At 54.8% G+C, this 13,850-nt stretch overlaps 1 protein-coding gene across 1 annotated transcript in view; it reads right to left on the minus strand.

Moving 5' to 3' along the window:
• Nucleotides 1–5,775: 5,775 nt before the first annotated feature.
• The window catches only part of cplane1 (ciliogenesis and planar polarity effector 1), a 306,637-nt gene continuing 298,562 nt past the window's right edge, over nt 5,776–13,850 (minus strand). Inside the window, exons 48-51 of the mRNA XM_070877077.1 lie at nt 12,783–12,904; nt 11,917–11,991; nt 8,870–9,015; nt 5,776–6,902 (exon numbers count right to left, since the gene is read on the minus strand). Coding sequence (XP_070733178.1) covers nt 6,765–6,902; nt 8,870–9,015; nt 11,917–11,991; nt 12,783–12,904 — 481 coding nt within the window. The 3' untranslated portion in view covers nt 5,776–6,764. The remainder of the gene's footprint in view (nt 6,903–8,869; nt 9,016–11,916; nt 11,992–12,782; nt 12,905–13,850) is intronic.

A 13,850-nucleotide genomic window follows, 5' to 3' on the forward strand; every position in this document is an offset into this window, starting at 1 on the left:
TCCACCAGTTTTGTCCTGTCACTGTACAATGTTATTTGATAATGAGATTGTGTAAAGAGATGATGAGATATGGGTGTTAATAAGTTCGGGAGAGCATAGAATTAAAGAGCACGGACAGAGGCCATTTGGCCCTTCATACTTGTGCGAGCTCTTTGAGAGCAATCTAATTAATCCTGCTCCCATGCTCTTCCCCAGAGCCCTGCAAATGTTATCACTTGATGCTAATGCAGTAGACGGAATATATTTGGATTTCCAAAAAGCCTTTGCGAAGATACCGCACGCTAGACTCCTGACTGAGGCCAGAACACGATTCGGGGGACAAGTCGGAGAATGGATAGTAACCTTGCTACAAAACAACAAACAGTAGTGGTTAGAGGTAGTTCCTCAGATTGGCAAAAGGCAGTAAGCAGTGTTCCACAAGGATCGGTGCTGCAACCACTGTTGGTCACAATTTACATAAACCATTTGGACTCGGGAATCGGAGGTACTAATTCAAAATTTGCGGAGGACACCGCATTGGCTGTACAGTAGACACCTCAAATCTCTGGAGAAATACCACCAACGATGTCTCTGCAAGATCCTAAAAATCCCCTGGGAGGACAGACGCACCAACATTAGCGTCCTCGACCAGGCCAACATCCCCAGCATTGAAGCACTGACCACACTCGATCAGCTTCGCTGGGCAGGCCACATTGTTTGCATGTGCGACACGAGACTCCCAAAGCAAGCGCTTTATTCAGAACTCCTTCACGGCAAACAAGCCAAAGGTGGGCAGCAGAAACATTACAAGGACACCCTCAAAGCCTCCCTAATAAAATGCAACATCCCAAGCAACACCTGGGAGTCCCTGGCCAAAGACCGCCCTAAGTGGAGGAAGAGCATCCGGGAGGGTGCTGAGCACCTCGAGTCTCATCGCCGAGAGCATGCAGAAATCAAGCGCAGGCAGCGGAAGGAGCGTGCGGCAAACCTGTCCCACCCACCCTTTCCCTCAGCGACTGTCCCACCTGTGACAGGGACTGTGGTTCTCGAATTGGACTGTTCAGTCACCTAAGGACTCATTTTGAGAGTGGAAGCAAGTCTTGATTCCGGGGGGCTGCCTGTGAATACATAATATATTTGGATTTCCAAAAGCGTTTGCAAAGATACTGCATGCTAGAGTCATAACTGAGGTCAGAACACAGGGGACAAGTCGGAGAATGGATAGTAACCTCGCTACAAAACAACAAACAGTAGTGGTTCGAGGTAGTTCCTCAGATTGGCAAAATGCAGTAAGTGGTGTTCCACAAGGATCGGTGCTGCAACCACTGTTGGTCACAATTTACATAAACCATTTGGACTCGGGAATCGGAGGTACTAATTCAAAATTTGCGGAGAACACCGCCTTGGCTGAACAGTTAACACAGAGGTGGACTACGACAACATACAAGACATGAATAAACTTCAAGAATGGGCGTGTAATTGGCAAATGGCCTTCAATATAGAGAAGTGCGAGGTGGTGCATTTTAGTAGGAAAATAAGAATCTAGATGGGGTAGAGGAACAAAGGGATCCGTGGATAGATACACAGATCGTTAAAGGTACTAACAGGTTAATGAGGCCATAAAGATAGAATTGAAAAGTAGAGAAGTTATGTTAAACGTGTATTGAAACTTGGATAGACCACACTTTGAGTACTTAAAAAAGGATAGAGACTGGAGAAGGTGCAAAAAAGATTTACTTGAATGATACCGGAGAGGTGATACCCATCAGGAAAGGTTCAACAGGCTGGGGTTCTTTTCTAGAAGAGAAGACTGAGGGGTGATCCAATAGAGGTCTTTATTATGAAAGGGTTTGACAGGGGAGACAAAGAGAAGATGTTTCCATTTCCGGGTGAAACTAGAACTAGGGGCCATCAATATAAGACAGTCACTATTCAATCCAACAGGGAATTCGCTACCACAGGGAGTGGTTGAGGCAAATAGCATAGATTCAAGGGGAAGCTAGGTAAGTACATGAGGGAGAAAGGAATAGAAGGATATGTTGATGGGGTGGGAGGAGGCTCGAGAGCAGCATAAACACCGGCCTCCTGTATGGCTCAGAGACATGGACCTCAAATCGCTGGAGAAATACTACCAACGATGTCTCCGCAAGATCCTACAAATCCCCTGGGAGGATAGACGCACCGTCAGTGTTGTCGATCAGGCCAGCATCCTCAGCATCAAAGCACTGACCACACTTGATCAGTTCCACTGGGCAGGCCTCATTGTCTGCATGCCAGACAGGAGACACTCAAAGCAAGCGCTTCACTCGGAACTCCTACATGGCAAGCAAGCCCCAGGTGGGCAGAGGAAACGTTTCAAGGACACCCTCAAAGCTTCCCTGATAGTGCAACATCCCCAACAACACCTGGGAGTCCCTGGCCAAAGACTGCCCGAAGTGGAGGAAGTGTATCCGGGAGGGCGCTGAGCACCTCGAGTCTCATCACCGAGAGCATGCAGAAATCAAGTGCAGGCAGCAGAAGGAGCGTGCGGCAAACCAGTCCCACCCTCCCTTTCCCTCAACAACTATCTGTCCCACCTGTGACAGAGACTGTAATTCCCGTATTGGACTGTTCAGCCACCTAAGAACTCACTTTTAGAGTGGAAGCAAGTCTTCCTCGATTCCAAGGGACTGCCTATGATGACGATGACCAGATTTTTATTGAATGAAATTCAGATTCTTTTAATGTTGGCATCTTTAGTTAATTTAAATGTTATCCTCTTGCATAGAATGAATTATTTTCGCTATTTATCGATTTACTTATTTACTATGGCCCTTGGTTTAATTTGCCTCCTTGCCACTCACCAAATTCCCATTGTCACTGTTCAGAAGATTCACCCAACTCTCACAAAGCTCTGCTCAAAGCGCTGCATTTCTGCAAATATCCCATTCATCAACCTTCAGAAACGCATTGGTCAGCCAACTTCCAGCCACAATAATTAACAGCTCACAGAGGTAATAATGCCCAGCCATAAAGCGAAACACATGCAGTCTGGGAGAGCGCAGCCTCGCTGGTCTGGGGTTGGTTCACCCGATGATCCCTCGCTGGGCGAAGTCTCCGGGTACGTGTCCTCTCCCCTCCCCAGCAGTATCTGAGCTTCAGTACGTATTCAGTGCCTGGGATTCAGAGATGAGCAGGTCCCAGTGAAGTTGATGGTAACAACCTGCAGTCTTACACGGTGTTAAATATGATCCCCAGTGGAGTGTAAAACTTTATTGTTAAAATAAACGGTCCCAGATTAAAAACTGTACAAATAAATATTCCTCAGTCTGCAGTCAGATCCAGAGATTTATAGTGTCCAAGATAGAAAGTAGTATCAGAAATAGGTACTTCAGTGATTGAAATTCGATTCATTTAAATGTAGAGTTCAGATACATCCACCATCTGTAGACTCTGGGCATGGCCCTGCAGAATGGGGAGAGTCCAACTCCCAGCCAAAGTCATATTCCTGTTTATTCAGCAGGGCAAAGATTGCTCACAGTGTAACTGTACAAAGTCACTGTTTATTCAGGGTAAGGGTCACTCAATGTAACCGTACAGAGTCACTGTATTCAGGGTAAGGGTCACTCACTAACCGTACAGAGTCACTGTGTATTCAGGGTAAGGGTCACTCACTAACCGTACAGAGTCACTGTGTATTCAGGATAAGGGTCACTCACTAACTGTACAGAGTCATTGTGTATTCAGGGTAAGGGTCACTCACTAACCGTACAGAGTCACTGTGTATTCAGGGTAAGGGTCACTCACTAACCGTACAGAGTCACTGAGTATTCAGGGTAAGGGTCACTCACTAACCGTACAGAGTCACTGTGTATTCAGGGTAAGGGTCACTCAATATAACCGTACAGAGTCACTGTGTATTCAGGGTAACGGGCCACTCACTAACTGTACAGAGTCACTGTGTATTCAGAATAAGGGTCACTCACTAACTGTACAGAGTCACTGTGTATTCAGGGTAAGGATCACTCACTAACTGTACAGAGTCACTGTGTATTCAGGGTAAGGGTCACTCACTAACCGTACAGAGTCACTGTGTATTCAGGATAAGGGTCACTCACTAACTGTACAGAGTCACTGTGTATTCAGGGTAAGTGTCACTCACTAACCGTACAGAGTCACTGTGTATTCAGGGTAAGGGTCACTCACTAACCGTACAGAGTCACTGTGTATTCAGGTAAGGGTCACTCACTGTAACTACAGAGTCACTGTGTATTCAGGGTAAGGGTCACTCACTAACTGTACAGAGTCACTGTGTATTCAGGGTAAGGGTCACTCACTAACTGTACAGAGTCACTGAGTATTCAGGGTAAGGGTCACTCACTAACCGTACAGAGTCACTGTGTATTCAGGGTAAGGGTCACTCACTAACTGTACAGAGTCACTGTGTATTCAGGGTAAGGGTCACTCACTAACCGTACAGAGTCACTGAATATTCAGGGTAAGGGTCACTCACTAACCGTACAGAGTCACTGTGTATTCAGGGTAAGGGTCACTCACTAACCGTACAGAGTCACTGAGTATTCAGGGTAAGGGTCACTCACTAACCGTACAGAGTCACTGTGTATTCAGGGTAAGGGTCACTCACTAACCGTACAGAGTCACTGTGTATTCAGGGTAAGGGTCACTCACTAACTGTACAGAGTCACTGTGTATTCAGGGTAAGGGCCACTCACTAACTGTACAGAGTCACTGTGTATTCAGGGTAAGGGTCACTCACTAACTGTACAGAGTCACTGTGTATTCAGGGTAAGGGCCACTCACTAACTGTACAGAGTCACTGTGTATTCAGGGTAAGGGTCACTCACTAACTGTACAGAGTCACTGTGTATTCAGGGTAAGGGCCACTCACTAACTGTACAGAGTCACTGTGTATTCAGGGTAAGGGTCACTCACTAACCGTACAGAGTCACTGTGTATTCAGGGTAAGGGTCACTCACTAACTGTACAGAGTCACTGTGTATTCAGGGTAAGGGTCACTCACTAACCGTACAGAGTCACTGTGTATTCAGGGTAAGGGTCACTCACTAACTGTACAGAGTCACTGTGTATTCAGAATAAGGGTCACTCACTAACTGTACAGAGTCACTGTGTATTCAGGGTAAGGGTCACTCACTAACTGTACAGAGTCACTGTGTATTCAGGGTAACGGGCCAAGTGCCAGCTGTAGTGTAAGTGAAACGATCCAGTAATAACCAAGGAGATTGACGGATGAGGCCATTAATGATTGGGTGGTAACGCTGTTTGTGTTACTTTGGTCCAGGGAGCTGTGCAGTGTCCCAATGATCCATTGCAGTTTGGGCAAGCAAGGAACTGTCAGAGTGAGGCTGGTCCCATAGAGGGTTCATACATTCTGTCAGATAGTTTCTTTCGCTCAGTGTTCCACTCGGCAGACCCCGCACCGTCACAGGCTTCTCTTCACCACGCATCCGGACACAGCAAAGACTGGGCCCAGGTTCCAATCCTTCCACAGCATGCTGCCTTCACTGCTGGGCAACAGAGTAACAGGCACCTACTGCAGCTCCGCTCCTTCACACCACAAAACGGTCCAACACCAATCACTCAACATGGGGGGCGAGTGAGTGAGTGAGTGAGTGAGTGTGTGTGGGCGCGAGTGTGGGGGGAGGTGAGAGTGGGGGGGGGTGAGAGTGGGGGGGGGTGAGAGTGGGGGGGGGTGAGAGTGGGGGGGGGTGAGAGTGGGGGGGGTGAGAGTGGGGGGGGTGAGAGTGGGGGGGGTGAGTGTGTGGGGGGGGGGGGGAAGAGTGTGGGGGGGGGGAGAGTGTGGGGGTGTGTGGGTGAGGGGGTGTGTGTGTGCGCGCGTGCGCCCCAGTGTACATACCCGAGACACAGTGTAACTGTAGCTCAAAGTATGTGCGTATGTTTCTGTGAGAGTACATGAATGTATGAGTGAGAGAGAGTGAGAATGTGAATGAGAGAATTACATCGGGCCCTGGTGAGACCACACCTGGAGTATTGTGCACAGTTTTGATCTCCTTATCTAAGGAAGGATATACTTGCCAAAGAGGGAGTGCAACAAAGGTTCACCAGACTGATTCCGGAGATGGGGAGTGTTGTCTTATGAGGAGAGATTGAGTCGACGAGGTCTATATTCTCTAGAGTTTAGAAGAATGAGAGGTGATCTCATTGAAACATACAACATTCTTACAGGGCTTGACAGGGTAGATGCAGGGAGGGTGTTTCCCCCGGGCTGGGGAGTCTAGAACCAGGGGTCACAGTCTCAGGATAAGGGGTCGGCCATTTAGGACTGAGATGAGGAGAAATGTCTTCACTCAGAGGGTGGTGAATCTTTGGAATTCTCTACCCAGAGGGCAGTGGAGGCTCAGTCTTTGAGAATATTCAAGACAGAGATCTACAGTATTTTTGGATATTAAGGGAATCAAGGGATAGGGAGATCGGGCGAGGGAGTGAGAGTACGTGAATGCGTGAGAGAATGGGAGAGAGAGAGATTGTGAGCGGGAGAGATTGTGAGCGAGAGTGTGCGTGTGAGCGAGAGATTGAACGAGAGCGAGAGTGTACAAGAGCGAGAGATTGAACGAGAGTGCGCGTGAGCGAGATTGTGAGCGAGAGTGTGCGTGAGTGAGAGTGCGTGAGTTTGAGCATGCGATTGCAGTGGATGAAGCTTACTTTGCTCTGGCACATCACCGGGAAATGGCCCACATTCAGTCACACAATAAAGGAGGCGGTGGTTTGATGGTGCACGGTGAGTTTAAGGCTGACTGTTGTGTGGCTCACTGATTCTCAAGACTGGCTACCATCCTGTTCACCGCATTCCAGTCCAGATTACTGAGGATACTGCTGGTGCTGTCAGACTGAACATCAGATATCTCCGTCTCTGCCCCACCAACAACCTCGGCCAAATCAGCAACCTGAGTGGATAAACCAGGGTAGAGTGAGTGAGTGAGTGAGAGTCACAGTCTCCGCGCCCGGCAGCACCCCTCCCCCACCCCCTTCCCCCAACCACCCCCCGCCCCTCCCACCCCCTTCCCCCCAACCAGCCCCTTCCCCTCCCACCAACCAGCCCCCTCCCCTCCCACCCCCTTCCCCCAACCAGCCCCTTCCCCTCCCACCAACCAGCCCCCTCCCTCCCACCCCCTTCCCCCAACCAGCCCCTTCCCCTCCCACCAACCAGCCCCCTCCCTCCCATCCCCTTCCCCCAACCACCCCCCGCCCCTCCCACCCCCTTCCCCCCAACCAGCCCCTTCCCCTCCCACCAACCAGCCCCCTCCCCTCCCACCCCCTTCCCCCAACCAGCCCCTTCCCCTCCCACCAACCAGCCCCCTCCCCTCCCACCCCCTTCCCCCAACCAGCCCCTTCCCCTCCCACCAACCAGCCCCCTCCCTCCCATCCCCTTCCCTCAACCAGCCCCTTCCCCTCCCACCAACCAGCCCCCTCCCTCCCATCCCCTTCCCCCCAACCAGCCCCTTCCCCTCCCACCAACCAGCCCCCTCCCCTCCCACCCCCTTCCCCCAACCAGCCCCTTCCCCTCCCACCAACCAGCCCCCTCCCTCCCATCCCCTTCCCTCAACCAGCCCCTTCCCCTCCCACCAACCAGCCCCCTCCCTCCCATCCCCTTCCCCCCAACCAGCCCCTTCCCCTCCCACCAACCAGCCCCCTCCCTCCCACCCCCTTCCCCCAACCAGCCCCTTCCCCTCCCACCAACCAGCCCCCTCCCCTCCCACCCCCTTCCCTCCAACCAGCCCCTTCCCCACCCACCAACCAGTCCCCTCCCCTCCCATCCCCTTCCCCCCAACTAGCCCCTCCCCTCCCCCCAACCAGCCCCTTCCCCTCCCACCAACCAGTCCCCTCCCCTCCCACCAACTAGCCCCTCCCCTCCCCCCAACCAGCCCCTTCCCCTCCCACCAACCAGCCCCCTCCCCCCCACCCCCTTCCCCCAACCAGCCCCTTCCCCTCCCATCAACCAGCCCCCTCCCCTCCCACCCCCTCCCTTCCCACCAACCAGCCCCCTTCCCTCCAACCAGCCCCTTCCCCTCCCACCCCCTCCCCTCCCACCAACCCCTTCCCCTCCCACCCCCTCCCCTCCCACCAACCAGCCCCCTCCCCTCCCACCCCTTCCCCCAACCAGCCCCCTCCCCTTCCCCCAACCAGCCCCCTCCCCTCTCTCCCCTTCCCCCAACCAGCCCCGTCCCCTCCCTCCCCTTCCCCCAACCAGCCCCGTCCCCTCTCTCCCCTTCCCCCAACCAGCCCCCTCCCCTCCCATCCTCTTCCCCAACCAGCCCCGTCCCCTCTCTCCCCTTCCCCCAACCAGCCCCCTCCCCTCCCATCCTCTTACCCAACCAGCCCCGTCCCCTCCCTCCCCTTCCCCCAACCAGCCCCCTCCCCTCTCTCCCCTTCCCCCAACCAGCCCCCTCCCCTCCCATCCTCTTCCCCAACCAGCCCCGTCCCCTCTCTCCCCTTCCCCCAACCAGCCCCCTCCCCTCCCTCCCCTTCCCCCAACCAGCCCCCTCCCCTCTCTCCCCTCCCATCCTCTTCCCCAACCAGCCCCGTCCCCTCTCTCCCCTTCCCCCAACCAGCCCCCTCCCCTCCCATCCTCTTCCCCAACCAGCCCCCTCCCCTCTCTCCCCTTCCCCCAACCAGCCCCCTCCCCTCTCTCCCCTTCCCCCAACCAGCCCCGTCCCCTCTCTCCCCTTCCCCCAACCAGCCCCTCCCCTTCACCCCCCCCCCCCACCCCCCCCACTCCAGTCAACCTGCCCCGCTTCCTTCCCAGCCCCAGTCCCTCCCTGCCGGCAGCGCCCCCTCCCCTCCTAGATCTCCTCCCGACAATCTTCTCACTCCCCCCCCCCCCACACCCCCAGGGCCTCAAATGGCAAGTTACCTGCAGGAAGGGGTCATCCTCGCGGTCCAGAATCTGCCGAATCTGCTCCGGGGTGCTCCAGAGGGTTAGGGAGTCAGAGTCCGATTGATTTGCCGGATGTTGGGCTCCATGTCTGTGGGAGGGCCCGAGCGAAGACTGCCGATTGGCTGGAGGTGGGGTGGGGAGGGGGGGAGGACGAAACGCAGCCAATCACAATCATCGTATCACAGGGACCATCGCAAGACCCCAATTCCCCACCTAGCGAGGTGCCTGGCACCAACCAGACCCCCGTCCCTTACCCAGGGGGCTGGGCGGAGAGCCCCTTACCCAGGGGGCTGGGTGGAGAGCCCTTTACCCAGGGGGCTGGGTGGAGAGCCCCTTACCCTGCTGGCTGGGCGGAGAGCCCCTTACCCAGGGGGCTGGGTGGAGAGCCCCTTACCCTGCTGGCTGGGTGGAGAGCCCCTTACCCAGGGGGCTGGGTGGAGAGCCCCTTACCCAGGGGGCTGGGTGGAGAGCCCCTTACCCAGGAGGCTGGGCGGAGAGCCCCTTACCCAGGGGGCTGGGTGGAGAGCCCCTTACCCAGGGGGCTGGGTGGAGAGCCCCTTACCCTGCTGGCTGGGCGGAGAGCCCCTTACCCAGGGGGCTGGGTGGAGAGCCCCTTACCCAGGGGGCTGGGTGGAGAGCCCCTTACCCAGGAGGCTGGGAGGAGAGCCCCTTACCCAGGGGGCTGGGTGGAGAGCCCCTTACCCAGGGGGCTGGGCGGAGAGCCCCTTACCCAGGGGGCTGGGCGGAGAGCCCCTTACCCAGGGGGCTGGGTGGAGAGCCCCTTACCCAGGGGGCTGGGCGGAGAGCCCCTTACCCAGGAGGCTGGGCGGAGAGGCTCTTACCCAGGAGGCTGGGTGGAGAGCCCCTTACCCAGGGGGCTGGGTGGAGAGCCCCTTACCCAGGGGGCTGGGTGGAGAGCCCCTTACCCAGGGGGCTGGGCGGAGAGCCCCTTACCCAGGAGGCTGGGCGGAGAGCCCCTTACCCAGGGGGCTGGGCGGAGAGCCCCTTACCCAGGAGGCTGGGCGGAGAGGCTCTTACCCAGGAGGCTGGGCGGAGAGCCCCTTACCCAGGAGGCTGGGCGGAGAGCCCCTTACCCAGGGGGCTGGGCGGAGAGCCCCTTAACCAGGAGGCTGGGCGGAGAGCCCCTTACCCAGGGGGCTGGGTGGAGAGCCCCTTACCCAGGAGGCTGGGTGGAGAGCCCCTTACCCAGGGGGCTGGGTGGAGAGCCCTGCTTGCTGAGACCGACACTGTTGTCCACTCGTAGCACTTGTTGTGTTAGCCACCCCACCCTCAGCTCCCCGATCGGGCCTCTACCCTCGGATAGGAACAGGAGGAGGCCATTCAGCCCCTCGAGCCCCTCCGCCATTCAATGAGATCCCAGCTGATCTGCGACCTAACTCCATATACCCGCCTTTGGCCCATATCCCTTCATAAAGAGCGTGCAGCAAACCAGTCCCACCCACCCTTTCTCTCAACAACTATCTGTCCCACCTGTGACAGGAACTGTAATTCCCGTATTGGACTGTTCAGCCACCTAAGGACTCATTTTAAGAGTGGAAGCAAGTCTTCCTCGATTCCAACCGACTGCCTATGATGATGATATCCCTTAATATCTTTGGTTGATAGAAAGCTATTAATCTCCGATTGACCGAGCATCAATTGCTGTTTGCAGAAGAGTTCCAAACTTCTACCATCCAGTGTGTGTAGAATTGTTTCCTAATTTAATTCCTGAAAGGTCTGACTCTAATCTTTAGACTCTCCCCCCCAGTCCTAGACTCTCCAACCAGCAGGAATAATATCTCTCTATCTACCCTGTCTGTTCCCCTTAATATCCTGACTTCAATCAAATCACGCCTTAACCGTCTAAAGTCCAGAGAATACAACCCTAATTTGTGTAATCTCTCCCGTAAATTAACCCTTGGAGTCCAGGTATCATTCTGGTAAACCCACGATGCACTCCTTCCAAGGCCAATATATCCTTCCTCAGGTGTGGTGCCCAGAACTGCTCACAGTGCTCACCCTGGGGGAGGTGCGCACAGGGGGAGGCGTGTACATGAGGAGGTGTGTACAAAGGGAGGTGTGTACAGGGGGAGGCGAGCACAGGGGGAGGTGCGCAAAGGGGGAGGCGTGTACATTAGGAGGTGTGTACAAAGGGAGGTGTGTACAGGGGGAGGCGTGTACAGGGCGAGGTGTGTACAAAGGGAGGTGTGTACAGGGGGAGGCACGCAAACAGGGCGAGGTGTACAGGGCGAGGTGTGTACATGAGGAGGTGTGTACAAAGGGAGGTGTGTACAGGGGGAGGCGCGCACACAGGGAGGCGCGCACAGGGCGAGGTGTGTACATGAGGAGGTGTGTACAAAGGGAGGTGTGTACAGGGCGAGGTGTGGACATGAGGAGGTGTGTACATGAGGAGGTGTGTACAAAGGGAGGTGTGGACATGAGGAGGTGTGTACAAAGGGAGGTGTGTACAGGGGGAGGCGAGCACAGTTTACAGTCTTTGTCTCATCCCACTGAAGTTGGCATTGCCCAAGTCTAGAATCTTAGTCGCTGTTTCACGATTCTCCCTTTCAAACACTACGCTGAACTCGATCATGTTATGGTGGCTATTGTATAAATGTTCACGCACCTTAAGGTGTTAACTAAATCTGGAACATTACTCATTGCTAACTCTAAGATGGCCTGCGCCCCGTAGGGTCCCTGATCAGGCCCCGTGCCCTTGAGTTCCCGGGCAGTTGTTCTTCCGGATACGATGGTAAACATCAGTATCGGAAAAACTCATGGAATAGAATCATAGAACGGTCACAGCACAGAAGGCCATTCGGCCCATCAAGCCCGTGCCGGCTCTGAGAGAGCAGCTTAGCCAATCCCAGTTCCGGCCTGTGCTGGGTCAGCTGACCCCTAGCCAATCCCAGTCCCGGCCTGTGCTGGGTCAGCTGACCCCACCCGGTGTGGCAGAGCACCACTCACAGCACCGAGGGCCCAGGCTGTGAGGATGCGGCGATCCGACAGATGGGGGTGCTTACCAGGCCTGGCCTGCTTGTGCTGGGTCACCCCACGGTACGCGTTCCTGCTCCTCTGGGCTGCTCGTCTCGAGGATCCTAAATACAAGCACAAGGGCCATATTGCATTAATGACTGTGGGCACCCATGGGTGGGTCAGTGATGCTGTGATGTAGCACCCATGGGTGGGTCAGTGATGCTGTGATGTAGCACCCATGGGTGGGTCAGTGACCATGTGATGTAGCACCCATGGGTGGGTCAGTGTCATTGTGGTGTAGCACCCATGATGGGCCAGTGATCCGAGGGGAGGAGCACCCATGGGTGGGTCAGTAATGCTGTGGTGTAGCAGTCATGGGTGGGTCAGTGACGCAGTGGTGTGGCACCCATAGAAACATAGAAAGTAGGTGCAGGAGTAGGCCTTTCGGCACTTCGAGCCTGCACCACCATTCAATATGATCATGGTTGATCATGCAACTTCAGTACTTCATTCCCGCTTTCTCTCCATACCCCTTCATCCCTTTAGCCGTAAGGGCCATATCTAACTCCCTTTTGAATATATCTAAAGAACTGGACTCAACAACTTTCTGTGGTAGGGAATTCCACAGGTTCACCACTCTCTGGGTGAAGAAATTTCTCCTCATCTCGGTCCTAAATGGCTTACCCCTTATCCTTAGACTGTGACCCCCTGGTTCTGGACTTCCCCAACATTGGGAACATTCTTCCTGCATCTACCCTGTCTAACCCCGTCAGATGGGTGGATCAGAGACCAGAACAGGAGAAGGTACAGTTTAAGTGAGACTGGAGGTGAATGTGAGAGATATTCAGAGACCATTAACCAAGGCCAACTTCATGCGGGAGATGAGAGGGTGAACAGAAGCGACGGTCCCCACCTGCCTGCGGAGCCCGCCCAGGGGACGAGGAGACAGATCGAACTCGACCCATCATCGTGTAGGTGCCCGAGAGGCTCTGCTCCGCCCGGCCGGCCGACACACTGCGGGATGCTGCATTCCTCCTGCGACACAATGGAGAATGAGTGCACACCTCACACTGTACACACCTCACCCTGTACTCACCCTGTACACACCCCGTACACACCTCACCCTGTACACACCTCACCCTGTACACACCTCACCCTGTACACATCCCGTACACACCCCGTACACCCCCACACTGTACACACCCTGTACACACCTCACCCTGTACACATCCTGTACACACCCCACTCTGTACACACCTCACCCTGTACACACCCCGTACACACCTCACCCTGTACACACCTCACCCTGTACACACCCCGTACATACCTCACCCTGTACACACCTCACACTGTACACACCTCACACTGTACACACCCCGTACACCCCTCACCCTGTACACACCTCACCCTGTACACACCCTGTACACACCTCACCCTGTACACATCCCGTACACACCCCACCCTGTACACATCCCGTACACATCCCACCCTGTACACACCTCACCCTGTACACATCCCGTACACACCTCACCCTGTACACATCCCGTACACACCCCGTACACACCTCACCCTGTACACACCCCGTACACACCTCACCCTGTACACACCTCACCGTGTACACATCCCGTACACACCTCACCCTGTACACACCTCACCCTGTACACACCCTGTACACCCCTCACCCTGTACACATCCTGTACACACCTCACCCTGTACACATCTCACCCTGTACACACCTCACCCTGTACACATCCCATACACACCCTGTACACACCTCACCCTGAACACACCCCACACTGTACACACCCCACACTGTACACACCCCACACTGTACACACCCTGGGGAGGGTGAACAGCCAGTTGTCGTGGTGCATATAGGTACCAATGATATAGGTAAAAAGCGGGTTGAGGTCCTACAAGACGAACTTAGGGAGCTAGGAGCTAAATTAAAAAGTAGGACCTTAAAAGTAGTAATCTCAGG

The sequence above is a fragment of the Pristiophorus japonicus genome, chromosome 1 (genome assembly GCF_044704955.1).
Source record: "Pristiophorus japonicus isolate sPriJap1 chromosome 1, sPriJap1.hap1, whole genome shotgun sequence".
Lineage (NCBI taxonomy): Eukaryota > Metazoa > Chordata > Chondrichthyes > Pristiophoridae > Pristiophorus > Pristiophorus japonicus.